Source organism: Ochotona curzoniae, unplaced genomic scaffold (genome assembly GCF_017591425.1).
Source record: "Ochotona curzoniae isolate NIBS_2020 unplaced genomic scaffold, NIBS_Ocur_1.0 contig_64, whole genome shotgun sequence".
Classification (NCBI taxonomy): domain Eukaryota; kingdom Metazoa; phylum Chordata; class Mammalia; order Lagomorpha; family Ochotonidae; genus Ochotona; species Ochotona curzoniae.
Genome location: NW_024466502.1, coordinates 21,439,807 through 21,456,162, shown reverse-complemented (window position 1 = coordinate 21,456,162; position 16,356 = coordinate 21,439,807). Strand labels below are relative to the sequence as shown.

Genomic DNA, 16,356 nt, shown 5'->3' with positions numbered 1-16,356 from the left:
AACAGCAGACTTGAAGACACTAACTAAAACTCCATTCAAGTCTTACTCTCATTTTGTTGTTGTTGTTTAGAATTACATTGCTACTTAAAACTCTCAGAAAATAAGTTCAAAGCACACAACCAGGCCTGGCATGATGGCTCAATTGGCTAATCTGCCCCTCTTCAATCACTGGGATCCCAGCTGGGTGCTAGTTGGTATTTCGCTGCTCTACTTCCCATATAATTTCCTGCTTGTGGCCCAGGAAAATAGAGGAAATAGCCCACAGCCTTGGAAACCTGTGCCCAGGTGAGGGTCACAGAGGATGCATCTGGCTTCGATCATCTCAGCTCTGGTTGTTGCGAACATTAGGGAGTAAGCCAGCAGATGGAGGATTGTTCTATCTTATTTAACTTTCCATTAAAATAAAATAAGCAAAATCAAAACAAAAGAACACACACATACAACCAGCAAAATTTCAACCAATTCCTGAGATGATGTCAATATGAAACATCAAAATTTGTACTTTCTAATCCAGCTGTTGACATTATTATCTCTTAAGTATTCACATACCCAGTGGAGTACACAACCTAGAATTTGCGGTGGGACCATTTTATAAAGCCTATCATACAATAAAGTATTAGAAAAACTGAATGTTTACACTATCACAGGGAACAACTGATTAACAAATAAAATACCTGACATGGTTAGGAAGGTTATTTAAAAAGGATGAAAGAAATCATAAAATGAATAGTTTTAAGTCAAAATGTATTCAGTCTTAGATGCTAAGCTTCATTATTTTCTCCTTATCAACTGCATTCAAGTTTGAATTAGAAAAGAAAATTTCAAATTGAAATGTGATTTCTGTTTTTCAAACTTTTCAATGTTATACTAATACCTTTCATTAACACGCAAAACAACTGACACAATCAAAAACTAATGCTGATTGAATGTCAAAAAATTAGAGCCACACTGTCCAAAAGAAATAATGTGAGTCACATAGATTATCTTTAAGTTTCCAGGAGTAGTTGTGTAAATACACTTAACTCAACATAGTAAGGATATTACATTTCAACAAAAATTGAAATTATTTTACTCTTTTCTTCATCCTTAAAATTCACTGCATATTTTAGACTCACATTTCTATTTGATGAGACACATTACAAATGCTTACTTAGTCCCACTACTATATTGGACAACAGGACTTCAGGATCCCAAGCAAATAACCACATCTATCAACCTTGAGGAAAAGGTTCCCAATTCTTTATCTGTTGAGTAAACTTCTGCACAGCAAGAGCTAAATAAATACTATTTTTCTTCACTTCATGTTAACGCACTTAAATGAAATGCATCTAAAGCATACTTATCTAACTTAAGCTTTTCTATTTCAATACCAGAGTATTTCAAAAGGTATAGAAAACACAGCTAAAAAGGTTTCTTTTGGAGCAAAATATCTTATAAACCCAGGTACTGTTTTTGATAATATGCATTTTCCATGGATAAAAAAGACCTCTCGTGCACCTGAATTTCAAAGCTTTTCTACACCAAAATAACTTACATATATTATAGCTCCATTTTCCATGAGCTTTTTGTAATTACCTTATACTTCAGCTAACAGAAATTCATGTCAATTCCTAAAAAGTTTTCAATTTGAAATAGCAACAACTGTATTTTGTTATTACTGCTTCTAAGTAGTTCTACTCTGAATATAATCTGTAATGTATATTTACATTAATAATAAAACACATTAGACTGATAGTAGCAGAAATATTTCCCTTCACCAATCATAGTAATATAATTGGTCTGTCTACTCTTTTTCAGATTAAATTCACTATAATAATATTTGCAAATATATTCTGCCAAATATAACTTTAATATTTTACCTTTTGTGTTTCAATGTGCTTTTCTAAAATTTCTTGTTTCCTTTTTCTTACATCCTGCTGAAGTTTCAGTGCCTCCTAGAGGATAAAAAAAATTATACAAGAGAAGTGTGGCTGTAATTGTATTAGCATGGCAACAAAAATTAGACGCAAACTTTTGCAATTTAGAGCTTGAACACATGTGTGTTTAAAAAGAGCAATTAACAGAAACTTTTAAATAAGAAAACTGTTTCTAGTACAATATGAAAAATCAAAGTTTTAGTGGCAACCAACACTTTTTAGTCTTTTATTTTATGATATGATAACCTTCGAAATGGCACTTGCACCAAGAAAAGCCCCTCACAAGCAAATTCTGTGCACTATACTCTGTACACTTACCTGCTTCTTTTTCTGTGCTTCATTATTATCAACTGCAGACGTGGAAACCAGTAAGGTTTTTTGTGCAGCCTTCAATGCAGCTGGGTTATACACTGTTTTAGTTAGACCAGTAGATGTAGACAACACCTATTAACACAAATTCAATTTCTTAAAAATGTCATTAACCATTCATCATGATTTCCTAAGTCCTACTTTCTGCAGAAATTTTGCACATTGTGCTAAATACACTCCATACTTACAGTAACTAAATTGCAAATGGTGATTTGAAAGGAGCAGAAATGAGAAAATAAGCCCTAATATTTAAAAAGTTTTCAATTACCAAGTATCTACAGCAAAACAGAAAAAATAAAAAGCATCAAATTAAGATAAAACATTACTCTTGCTATATCATTCTGAATGCCTTACTGCTATTTGAATGGAATAAAGCAAAAACTACACTCAAAAATACGGCACATGAAGAAACTAGGTGTTATCCTTCAAACAATTTGTTATATTTCGCAATCTGCAATGTTGAAATTAATCCTATTACGTTAATTCTCCAATTCTAGCTAGCAAAGTTATCTTCAGCCCGAGGTGATCTTATCCTCTTAAACACAGCTTAGTGTAACAGGATCGAGACATTTACAAACTCTCAACGATTTCACTCTTCTACCCCAGGTCCACATACAAAATCTATTCTTTCAGTTAAGAGATAGAACCCTAATAGTTTCTTTTGGCTAGCACTACCAATTTGGTAAAAAGAATATAACAAAAAAAAAAGGAATGTAATATGTATTAGTTTATGCATCTTTGTGTTGTTTGCTTATAATGAATCTTAAAAGACCACACCTTTTTCCTTTCAACCTGCTTCCAGAATTTCAGACTCACTACATAAATAAGTCTGAGCAGAGATAAGATTAAGCATCTTGGGCCCGGCGCGGTGGCGCAAGTGGTTAAGGTCCTCACCTAGCACGCCCGGGATCCCGTATGGGCACCGGTTCTAATCCCGGCAGCCCCGCTTCCCTTCCAGCTCCCTGCCTGTGGCCTGGGAAGGCAGTCGAGGACAGCCCAAGGCTTTGGGAACCTGCACCCGCGTGGGAGACCCGGAAGAGGCTCCTGGCTTCGGATCGGCATAGTATCGGCCCGTTGCGCTCACTTGGGGAGTGAATCATCGGACGGAAGATCTTCCTCTCTGTCTCTCCTCTCTGTATATCTGCCTTTCCAATGAAAAAATAATAAAAATAAATCTTTTAAAAAAAAAAAATTTATTAAAAGATTAAGCATCTTTTGGGCCCTCCGATTGTTCATCTATAAAAATAGGAAATTAAATATGATGGTGTCTGATTTTTTTTTTAAGAAAAATCCCGCAAAGCTAAAGATTGTTGATGCTGTTGTTTCCACGCATCTTAAAGGTATAAGCAGTGCCAAGGCTCAAAAAAATTAACATTTCTGCAATAAACTGAAATGACTATAAGTTAAAGAGAATATTCTTTCCTATAAAGGATGAATTTTTAAAAAGTGTTCATAGGCTGGCCTTTGTTTCCTTTAAAACAAAAATTACAAATTTAATGGGATGGTTATTGATTACAGAAATAAGCCTATGTATCTTTTTAGCAACATCTACCAATGTTATCAAAACTAAATATGAAAACTTATGTGTGAACACCACCATTTTCCAGAGGAAAAAAGTATTTTTGTGTCTTAGGAGTTTATGATTTAAAAAGATTAAAATAACTATGCAAATGAAGAATAACAGCAATGAGAAAATGGTCCTATCTTTTAGCTAATTAAAGGTTACCTGGTTAAACACCATAGTTATAGTAATCCAGAAGCCATTTCATAAATTTTTATGAAGAAATTAGATTAAGGAACATTACATTTGCTTAAGCAATTCATCACTATACTAAGAATGCCAGCTTATAAAAGAAATAAGTGAAATGAAAGCCCAAGCACGGTTAAGGTATCAGTTGGGACAGCCTCATCTTGCTTAGGGGTACGAGGGATGCAACGTAGCTTTGCTCCTCATTCTCATTTCCAGTTACAACAGATTTTGGGTGGCAGCAGGTGATGGCTCAAGAAAATAGCACCCTCTCAGCCGTGTGGGAGACCAGAACAGAGTTCCTGACTCCTGGGCTTAACCTAAGTCCCAGGTACAACAGGCATTTAGTCAATGAACCAGCAGTGGAAACTGTTTCTCCCTCTGTTTCTTAGATAAAAGATAAAAACTAAAAACAACTAAGTTCAAAAAACAGAAACACAGAATATTATAATTGTTCCACAGTACAACTAATATTTGAAAACGAAAGTTCTTAAATATTACATGATACATACCAAAATTTGGCAAGTTTCTTCAGTGATAAAAAAAAACTCACACCTGGGTAGGTATCATCAATAGTATTAAATGACTGTGTCATTAAAACATAGCATGAACAGATTTAGTTTGTAGTATAATTTCAGTGACTGTTTCCTACAATTCTAGAGAACAACGTCCTTCACCCTCTCTTATCATGTCAAATGTTAAACTTTTTGATGCATGTTTTTAAGGGTAAAAACACAGAAAACAATGTTTTATAAATTTTTCTTCATGAGGGCCTTCTAACAAAGGAAAAATTGAAACCAAAAAAGATTCCTATTGCCAAGTAAGTTGAAAACAATATTACCATACTATTCAGGCTCAATGGTTATTATCATAACAAGAGCAGTGAAAAGTATTGAAGTAAGGAAACCCATATAATTGATCTAATATCGTATTTCTCCAACTTCAATGAAGAGACTATTCCTTCTCAAAGTATCCTCACATCTGAAAACAAAGCACAGCTGGCTCCAAGTGAGTAAGTAGTTGAGAACACTCTTACTCCTACAAGCACTCCCATATCATTTTTCTCCCAGGAACTTCCCTCTCTAAAAATACATTTCCACTCACATATTTAATCAAATCCAAGGAACAATGTCTGTAAAAAATACTATACTTTTATATATCCATTTTAAAGAAAGCTGCCTGTTATAATCATAAACACCAATAGCTATGATATGTAGTCTAATTTCAGAGGTTGTTAAAACACAAAAATGTTTTAAAACAAGGAATTTTATGATTACAGATATTTCTCATTATTTTTCATCTATTTCGTTATAGAATTTGGACAGCCAGAAGACGTATGAAATATACATATGCAGCAGTGACAAATCCACCAGAAAAGAAGATGCTACAATTCCTTGAAAACATAGTCAAAGCACAGAGTGGCCTTTCTAAGCAATCATATCTTTTCCAAATGGAGTTCTGCACGTTGCAGCAAAACAAATATTTTCAAATAAACCTAATTTTCTATAAGAAAAATAACCAAGGTAACATCTTGAGACAGGCAATACATTAAAAGATGAAAATCAAAAATACTAACACTTATAAGAAGGGTGAGGAGCCTAAGTCTTCGTATTTAACATGCAAAACTATGCAACAAATCCAAACTTCAAAATACCAAAGAGTTACCAGAGAAACCATACATGTTAAACATGTTCAGCCTCTTACACTGTGGCAGCTGCTAAGTCAATAGCTAAAGCCTCTATACTATGCAGTGCACTTGCAGTTATGCATACATTTTCCCTTTTTAAAGTTCTGTGATACAGCTGTGATGTAGTTATAAATCACCATGCAAAACAACCAAGATTTTCAGATTGCAAAACCATTATGTGATCTTCAAAAGTGCAAAAAAATGCACATTACGAAAAAAATCCATTGATTTCAAATTTTTCATCAAAATAAAGTTTTAGTTTCGTTTTTCCCAAGAATCTTCTGAAGTTACCCTTAAAGTAATAGTATTAGCTCTAAATGAATATCCATTTATTCCAAAGGTATACAATTCATCTCTAATGGCAATAATGAAAAGAATATACCATAGTATTTTGTAAGTCAGAATTAAACTTCAATTTTAGAGTCCAAATCTTAACATAAAATTACGAAACATAACCAGATGTTTACACACATCCAGCAGTATGTTAACAGATTTTTTAATGTTTTTAAATTCTTAAATCACTTATCAGAGCACAAATCTAAACAAAATGAATATTTGATATTGCGACATTTAGTAGCACAGACTAAATCACACAGAAACTCAGAGGAACATCAAAGTCTAGTCAGATATTGACCTTTAAAGAATGGTGAGATTTTAAACAGGTAAACAAAAAAAGAAAGAAAGAAACAGCAGGAAAAGGAATGAGGAACATCAAGCAGAAAAGTACATCCTATGGTGAAAAAGAAAGACTATATAGCAAAAGTCACAGAACCAGAATAACTGAGGAACTGATGAGCTGTGAATCAAGCAAAGTAAGCTGAGAAACTTAAAGTTTCTATAATGAACGAACATTAAAGTAACCCTGAGAGTAGGATGGTATTAGTGTAATTAGGGAGGAAATTCTAGGATGCTAGCAAAGACAGGCATCCAGAGGCCAGTGATCTAAAAGTAGTAAACAAAACACAAACAGATTACAAAAAAAAAAGACTGTAAAGCTTTCAGATTTTATGGTTTAGGAAGTGGTGGTATCACTTCCAGAGTTGGTAGCTAGAAGTTAATTTTTATGGGACCAAATGAATGTATTTCAGGCATGTTATGACTGAGACATCCAAAGTAAAGTCTGATGCACAAAATGAGATTCAGATTTCAATTTCCAGTACTGCCTGTTTAACACAGCAAATAAGGAAAAAATATTAAGGAACAAGTAAAAAAGAGCAGGTCAGATGTTTGGAGGTTTTCTTCATCTGTGAAGTCAATTTCCGTTGTAATCTTCAGCATGGTAAGAACCATAGAATAGGAAGCCCAGATTCTAATTGTGGCTTGGTGGTAATGCATAGTCTGTAGTGTAATTCGTAATTATTTGGGCTTTAATTTTTTAAGTAGATATATACATTTGAGAGATTATCTAACTCTAATATTCTATAATTCCATATACCTCATTTAAGACTAGAGATCATAGTAATTACTAACACATAAACAGAAAAAAATATCTACACAGAAGACTCTAAGTCAGATGCATAAGTGGTCTTAAAACAATCAGTATTTATGCCTTCATGTAAAAGCAAATGAGTAAGTGTATTGTCAGAGTACATCAACAACTGAGTGCAATAAAAAAACAATTTAGAATATTCTTTCCAGTTTACAAAACGATTTATTTAATCTTTACAAAACCAGTGAGCAAAACAATTATCATTACCATTTTTCAGATGAATAGAAAGATTCAGAAAAGTGAAGAGTACTGCCCAACATCATGCAGTTAGTAAGTAAAGGGCTAGGGCTCAAACTCAGGTAAAACGCTAACTCAAGGCCCTAATAATTAGGCTTGTCAGTGTTTTCAAATTACATAATACAGTATCTCTAAAGAAAATAAGTAAATAAAAAAACAATGGAGCACATAAAAATACAGTGAGGCAAGTATTAAAATGCTGAAGCAAAAATGTAAAAAAAGATAAGCAAATATTCTTTTTCAGCAAATGGAAAGCAAAAAGGTTGGAACAAGATACAGATACTATTAAGAAGCAAGTTTGAAACTATGAAAAAAATTAAAAATTAAGATGCCACCTGAAAACATTTATGAAGCCAAGACAAACACATCATGCTATTCTTCTTACCTTTTCAGTTGCTGAAACAGATGGCTTTGATACAAAACCCAACCTGTCCTTCACAGATAACTTAGTTACATTCTAAAAAAATTAAAATGGACATATTCAGTGTTTTCCCAAAAATATGTCTGCTGGGATTTCGAACATTCTGATTTTATTATGATATACAGAGTCTACGTTTACTAATACTAATACAGAAACGTAGGCCTTTGGTTAAAAAAACAAACCAAAAAAGAGACAATGTGTGTGGAAAACAAACAAACAAAAAACAGTATGCAATATTATTGCAGCATGAAAAAGCATGATGTAAAGTAAGAGGTCTGAATCTGGTGGTTGCTAAAGTCTCTTCCGCTGGTACAGAATCACCAATCTTTAGAATCTTACATTAACAAAGAGCTTACATTTTAAATAACAGATATAATTCAGATAAGTGCCTACGTCTACATAGAAATTAAATGTTCTTTTTCCTAAAGTATGTTTTGTACCTAAATATATTGTATTTGGTGACAGGACATAAGGTTGGGGGAATTTTTAAAAATAATATTTATTGAATTACACTTTGCATATTCTGCATGATACTCTTTGAAAGACCAGAAAGGTGGCATCTATTAGCTAAGTAAGGTTCTACATACTAACCCTGTTTCACACAGTAAATGCTGAAACATCTGGAGACAAGCAACGGTTTATTTCAGAGAGCGAGAATGTAGAAACAAGAGCCTGCCACTCGAGAGTAGAAGGAAGTGGGGAGGAAGTGACATACAGAAGAGAATCCCAGACTCGGGACCAAGTGATGCAAAGGTCTGAGAGTTGGTTAGTGCTCAGAATGGTAGACTATTAAGCAGGATTTATCCATCACAAAACTTTCACATCAGACTACTACAAATATCTTTGCAACTGAATTCTAAGTAACAAGATGATAGAAAAAACAAGACTGAGTGCATTCAATTTCGTTCTTCAGGTGGTTTTGTTGAAAATATCTTTTCCATAAAGTAAAAAAAAAAAAATCAACAAATATTAATTAGAGCAAAGAATTTAAGATTCAAATACTGTAAGAGAAGCAGAGAGAGAATGTTATGGAAATGGTAAAAACACAACAAAAAACCAATAAGTGATAGACAAAGCTCAAACATGTAAAGACCGGTATATCTCTGTGTACAACTTACACAAGTAACTATAATCAACAACCACAGAAACTACATTATGTCACAAGGACAATGGTAAACCTTGCATTTACCTGAGGAAGTTCTGCACTGGCACTCTGGGCTTCTGCTGGCTCAACAGTACTTGAAGGTACTGGACCCAACCGCTCTTTGACTGACTGTTTCACAACAGGCAAAATAGGTTGCTGGACTAAAGGCTGTAGGACCTAACAAGAAGGAAAAAAATGCAAAACAAACCAATTACTTTAGAAACATGAAAATTAACTTGCGATCTTTTATACTAAATTATCCCTGCACAGAAACTTTTAAAAAATGTAGTCCACAGTTGAAACGACTTTTGGATCTCTTACACATGAGTAAAAATCTTCTCTTTAAAAAAAGAATCATTTATTCTTATAGACAAAAAACTTAAATCCATCCTTCAATCAAAAATAGAATTATAATAAACCTCTACAAATGATCAATCTAACACCACACAGTAGGCCTTCTTTTGGGAGATACGTAAGTACACTGTTTCATTCTTATTGCAGATTTTAGTAACTGGAAAACTTCTTCTTTTCCTAATCTTCTTTATTAAGAACTTCCACCTTTCTAACTACTGGAAGCACCTGGGCTTATTTATGGCACAAACTGGTAGTCATCACTATTTTTGCACTTGAATAAAATAAGTTACATGAACGTAAGCATTTCAAGACAGTGACAATGGGTCTAACTTAGTATGTAGCAGGGACAATGGACAAAACGGTGCCTGGTGTGGTGGTTGAAGTCATCACCTGGCACACTCAGGCATCCCTTATGGGCGCTGGCTCGTGTCCAGAGGCTCCACTTCCCTTCTAGTCCCTTGTTTGTGACCTGAGAAAGCAGTAGAAGATGGCCCAAAGCCTTTGGACCCTGCAGCTACCCAGAAAACCCAGAAGAAACTTCTGGTTTTGAATTAGCTTAGCTCTGGCCTTTGCAGTGACTTGGGGTGTAAACCAGTGGATGGAAGATCTTTCCGCCACTCCTTCTCTCTGTAAATCTGACTTTCCAATAAAAGTAAATAAATCTTAAAATCTTAAAAAAAAAAACCTGATGGATAAAAGACTAACTTGAGTTACATCTTGGAGACCTTGCAAGAATTCATTATGATACTCAGAACAGCACACAATTTTTCTCCTACCTTTGGGGAAGTATTTTGTAACTGTTGAGTGCTTCCTTCTCTGTGCCAATAAACCTTAATAAAGCGATTATTTAACACTGCTTCTGTACTTGATATTGCTTTCTTTGCTTCTTCATAAGTTGCAAACTGGATAAGAGCACCTTCAGGATCACCATTATAGGCTACCTAAAATGTAAATTATTAAAAACAATGAATTTCCAAAGGAGTATTTCGCCCATTCCGTAAATTCACTCAAGAAGATAAATAAATGGTAGCCTATCTTTATGCTTCCTTCTATTGCAATTATTGTCAGAGTCTACTTTCACTCCAGGAAAAAACAGTAGCAGAATGCTCATGTTATAAAAAAGAGCCTTTTTTATACATATAACAATAGAATCCTACTTGCAGATGTTACATAAAGACACCTGAAATGTTCTCTTTTTACTCTGAATATAATGCTGATTATGAAAAAATAACACCTGTATCAATCAGTGGCATGGCCAAGATCCACAAAATGTAGGAGTGATCTCTAAAAATTACAGAAAAACCCATTTGTATAATAGTCTAGATTTATAATTTTCAGAGTATTCAACAAAGCTCAAGAAAATTTAAGAACATAAATAACAACCATAACAGACTTGCCACATGAGGAAATCAGAATTCAAGGAATATGATCCTGTAGACTAACATAATACAGTATAAATGCATGAGTTCTCAGCAAATCTCCAACGTTTTCAATAATGAATTTTTTCTATCTTTTTAAAATTATTATTATTTGGAAGTGAGAGTTAATAGACAGGAAGAGACACAGAGAGAGGTCTCCATCTGCTGCTCCCCTTTCCAAGTGGCCACAACAGTCTGGGCTGGGCCAGGCTGAAGCCACGAGGCTGAAGCTTCTTCTGATCTCCTAAATGTACGTAGGAACCCAAGTACTTGAGCCATCTTCTGCTGCTTTCCCGGGCACATTAGCACAGAGCTGGACTTAAAGTGCAGCAGCTGGGTATTACGTTGGCACCCATTCGGCATGACAGCGCCATACCTACTATTCCACAATGCAGCCCCAATAATCAGTGTTTTCTATAGTCTGGAATATAAATCACTGGCGGTATGCAGCAATCCACAGAAAAGACTGAGAGCAAAGTCTGAATCAAACTGTCTGGCTCAAGCACTGGAAGCTGTTCTCACCTAAGCATAAATTAATTATTATTTAAGTTCTCTTGACTCAGTTTCCTCTTTCATAAGAACAGTAACAGTATGCATTTCATAGTGTTAAGAATGAAATAATTTGGGCCCAGTGTGATAGCCTAGTGGCCAAATCCTTGCCTTGCATACACCACGATCCCATAAGGGCACAAGCTGGTTCATGTCCTGGCTGCTCTACATCCCTTCCAGTTCCCTGCCTGTGGCCTGGGAAAGCAGTGGAGGATGGCCCAGAGCCTTGGGACCATGCACCTACATGCAAAACCGGGAGGAGGCTCCTGGCCCCTGGTTTTCGACTGGCTCAGCTCTGGCCATTGCAGCTTTGTGGGGAGTGAACCAGTGAACGGAAGATTTTTCTCTCTATCTCCTCTCTGTGTATCTGCCTTTCCAGTAAAAAAAAAAAAAAAAGTCTTAAAAAAAAGATGGGCTCGGTGGCGTGGCCTAGCAGCTAAAGTCCTTTCCTTGAACACGCCCAGAATCCCATATGGGCGCTGGTTCTAATCCCGGCAGCTCCACTTCCCATCCAGCTCCCTGCCTGTGGCCTGGGAAAGCAGTCAAGGACGGCCCAAAGCCTTGGGACCCTGCACCCGTGTGGGAGACCCGGAAGAGGTTCCTGGTTCCCGGCTTTGGATCGGCTCAGCCCTGGCCATTGCAGTCACTTGGGGAGTGAATCATCAGACGAAAGATCTTCCTGCCTCCCATCCTCTCTGTATATCTGACTTTGTAGTAAAAATAAATAAATCTTAAAAAAAAAGAGAGATGATTTTAAGTAACATGTCTATAATCAAATAATTACCAGAATCTAAAAACATGCAAGTTCACTGTGATACAATGCATAAAGTCACTGCCTGCACCTCCACAGCCCATATGGGCACTGGTTTGAGTCCCATTAGCTCCACTTCCCATCCAGCTCCCAACTAATGTGCCTGGGAGAGTAGTGAAAGAGGGCCCAAGTACTTGGGTCCCCACACGCATGTGGAAGACCCTGGAGAAGCTTCAGGCTGCTGGCTTTGGGATAACTTAGCTTCAACAGTTGCAGCAAGTTAGGGAGTGAGCCAGCAGATGCAGTATCTTTCTCTTTCTTTAACTCTGCCTTTCAAACCAACCAAACAACCTCTTAAAAAGTGTTTAAAAAGAAAGTTTCAGGCTCCTGGCTTCTGCCTGGCTAGGCCTACATATAGACAGAGGATCTTTCTGTCTTCCTCTATATCACTTCGGAGATAGCCAGACAGATAAGATTACATTAGATTATATTATATTAGATTAGATTTAGATTAGATTAGATAGACCAACCTTCAAACATTCATTGAAAATAATAATTACAGTTCTTGGCCATCCAGTGAGCCATTTGGGGACTAAATCGGCAAATGGAAGATCTCTGTGTGTCTCTCCTTGTCTTTGTAATTGTCTTTCCAATGAAATAATTTTCAAAAACGTATAAATGTATTCCATCAGAGCTGGTACAAAGAAATTTTTCTAAAGTGTTATTTATTAAAGTACTCAGATGAGACTGAAAAACTGAAAAACTAAAAACTAAAAGGGCAAATCTTTGTGTGATGATATTAACTTTTCTATAATTTTATGAAAATCTCCAGGCAAAAATTTTATAAAAATATGACCAATTTACACTGCTTCTTAAGAGCTTTTTTAACATCAGAATTTTTCTAAAGGTTGTTTTATGTCAGGCCCAGTTTTCCAAATTTATACTACTTACAAATTATCCCTAATACTCCTTATCTCATTAGGTTCCCTTTAAATAATTAGATGACAATCATTTAGTGGCTCTCACCTGTAGGTTAACCAAGGTTCCAAATCGACTAAAATGTTCATTAAGTTTGCTGATATTATTTAACTCTGGAGGAACTTTTCTAAGTTCTAGTTTGGTGTTCTCATTTCCAAACTGAACCTTCTTCTGAAAGCCTGGGCTGTTCGTCCTGTTAAAGTTAGGTCTACAAACAAAATAAAGTTAATTAATACATTTTTAAGTCCTGACCCTTACTGAACTACAAAATAATAGTTTTACATGCATAGCCAATGTCAAGCTAAATCCACCCCTCCTTTAACACACACAAAAGGGTTGACAAAAGAAATTTAAAATTTCTTCAAAATAACACAGCTCATAATTAAGTAACATTAACATCTTTCATGCAGCCAGCTTACAAGGATTCTGCCCCAGCATTTTTAACTTTCTGCATAACATTCTTGGCAAAAAAAAAAGAAAAAAAAAGGTTCTCTCTGCCTATTTCAATCTGCATGTAACTGATTCTGATTGTGCAAGAGCTGGTTTACCGGAAGAGCTCTTAAGGCTTTAGCGAAAAATATAATCCGAAATTTTACTTTGTTTGATACAAAGAATGACTTTCAAATTCTTTCTAGCTTAAAAAAAAAAAAGAAAAAAGAAAAAAAAATTGTTAGAAATACAAACCACACATTTGGCAGTGATCCTCGCCTCTCAGCACATCCCCTTGCCACCTACCACTGCTTCCTTATCGCTTTCTTTAAAGCCCTTCCTTGATAGTTCAGTGCCTATCCAACTTCCCCAACCCCATGCCTTTTTCAGTCAAGAGAAACTGAACATATGCTAGTCTCTTCCCAGACCTGAGCCACGCCTCCCTCATGAAGAGGGGCTTCTGACCAACATAAATACAGTTTGTATTCAATGACATATATAAGTTAGAAAAGAGTTCTTTTGGAAAAAAGGGGAATGGAAAGGAAAAAATTGTGTTTTCAACTATTACATTTTTTTCTAAGAAAACTCCTTTATAATAAATAACAGGTGACTAGTTTCTTAAATTTTTCATTCTTTAGAAAATTTTTATTTTGTGCAATTTCCTACATAATATAATAAACTTTTTAAAAAGAAAATAATACATGAAATCTGTCAATTTTATCTTACTTATCAAACCAAGTCTTCTTTGTAGGAACTCCAGGCTCCCCAGAACCAATGGTTCTTTTCCTTGACTCTGAGTCCACCACTATCCTCATACTGCTTTTATTAGGTGGCTTTTCTGTTTTAAAACAAAACAAAAACCTGGATTAGTATTTTCTGTTTATCATGCTTACTTCCTTAAACAGTATAATTTTGCTTTTTTGTCCAACTTTATTCTTTGCAGAACACACAGATACAAACCCCCACTCAAGAGTAGGAATTGGGCTAGCGGCTCAGAGATCAAATTCCCGCCACAGACTACCTATGCGATCCCTGGCTCCTGCTCATGACTCCAGGAGACCCCAGGAAACAGTATGGCTCTAGGAACTTTGCTGCCATCCACCTGGGAGACACGCACTCAGTCCCCAGCTCTCAGCTTTGACCCAGCTGAACCAATGCAGGCATTTGCAGAATTAAGCAATAGATGGAAACTCTCAGATTCTCCCTCTTTCTTTCAGCCCCTCAAATAAATCAGTAAAATGCATTTTAAAATAGAGAAACTTGAAAGATTTTTAAACTATTAAAATGTACCCTTCCCTCTTACATTTAACTATAAAGAAAAAAAAATTTTCACATCACATCAAAATGTGACTGAGGTCACTTGTTGTCTAAGCACCACATCACTACTCCCATGTGCATTACATCCACCACAAATACAAAAGTATTCAAGTGAACAACACATCACCTGCAGAGTCAAGAGTTCTGAAACCAGACAGACTCAAATATAACACTAATACAATGATACTTCAGAATTGCTAGCAATTGTGAGTGAACTGCTTATATCAACAGCAACATATTAACTTAACGAAAGCATATTTTAAAAAGAAAATATAAGACAGACACCCTACTATAAGTAATGGTACTTAAACAACTTACTTAATCAAGCAGGATTAGATAAGCACAGTTTAATCTGAATTCCAGAAGACTTCAAAATTTAAAATATCCAAACCCTAAACTACATAAAAATATAATTTTAATTTTAAAATGCTATTCATACTCAACAGTTTGAAGGGCAAAGCATCACGAGAGAGAGAAAATGAACCAAGTGGTTCCAGTCACTACTTCATATTCAAATGCCTCCAACAGCCAAGACTGGACAAAGCACAGCTAGCAACTAGGAACTGCACCTCTGCCTTCCACAGAAGTGGCAGGGCCTGAGCATTCAAGCCGTCATTACCGCCCCCGCAGGACGCACTAGCAGGGGCCTGGAGCAGCAGGCACTCAAATCAGCATTCAAACATGGACTGCCGGCGTCTCAAACCTGCTCTGCAGAACATGAGCCCAGAAACATGCAATTTTTAAATACCCTTTTTAAAGATGAAAAAAATTGACTGTATAAAATTCCACTGTTAACAAATCTCTAAGCAGATCACCAATCAAAAAAAGTTTCAGCACAATTTTTCATGATTACAATTATAATATCCATGAGGAAAACATACCAATTTTTTTAAAGATTTATTTATTTTTATTGGAAAGGCAGATATACAGAGGAGGAGAGACAGAGAGGAAGATCTTCCATGCGATGGTTCACTCTCCAAGTGACCGCAACAGGTGGAGCTGAGCCGATCCAAAGCCAGGAACCAGGAGCTTCTTCCAGGTCTCCCACAAGGGTGCAGATCCCAAAGCTTTGGGCCGTCCTCCACTGCTTTCCCAGGGCACAGGCAGGGAGCTGGATGGAAAGCTGGACCGCTGGGATAAGAAACGGTGCCCATATGGGATACCGGCATGTTCAAGGACAGGACTTTAACCAATATGCTTCTGCACCGGGCCCAAACGTATCAATTTCTGTATCACACAGAAACTGTGTTCTGAACACTTGCCCTAAATTTCTAACTTCTTGGTTTTCTCCAGTGATTTTCTTCCAGAAATCCTACAAGTTATCTCAAAACTCAATAGTATAATATTCAAAATATCTTCATATTAAAATGCTGTGGCCCGGGAAAACAGTCGAGGACGGCCCAAAGCTTTGGGACCCTGCACCCGCGTGGGAGACCCGGAAGAGGTTCCTGGCTTCGGATCGGCATAGCATCAGCCGTTGTGCTCACTTGGGGAGAGAATCATCGGACGGAAGATCTTCCTCTCTGTCTCTCCTCTCTGTATATCCACCT

At 36.1% G+C, this 16,356-nt stretch overlaps 1 protein-coding gene across 14 annotated transcripts in view; it reads right to left on the bottom strand.

Moving 5' to 3' along the window:
- Positions 1-16,356, bottom strand: part of RBM26 (RNA binding motif protein 26) — an 80,664-nt gene that overhangs the window by 27,800 nt on the left and 36,508 nt on the right. For 9 of the 14 annotated variants that reach the window (XR_005884920.1, XR_005884922.1, XR_005884921.1 and 6 more), the window contains exons 10-16: positions 14,216-14,327; positions 13,109-13,268; positions 10,141-10,305; positions 9,056-9,187; positions 7,831-7,902; positions 2,235-2,360; positions 1,860-1,934 (exon numbers count right to left, since the gene is read on the bottom strand). Coding sequence is in view for 9 of the 14 variants with exons in the window: in XM_040991255.1 (XP_040847189.1) it covers positions 1,860-1,934; positions 2,235-2,360; positions 7,831-7,902; positions 9,056-9,187; positions 10,141-10,305; positions 13,109-13,268; positions 14,216-14,327 (842 nt within the window). In the remaining 5 variants the exon portion in view is untranslated. The remainder of the gene's footprint in view (positions 1-1,859; positions 1,935-2,234; positions 2,361-7,830; positions 7,903-9,055; positions 9,188-10,140; positions 10,306-13,108; positions 13,269-14,215; positions 14,328-16,356) is intronic. The other 5 variants (XM_040991259.1, XM_040991256.1, XM_040991258.1 and 2 more) reach the window with 3 other exon arrangements.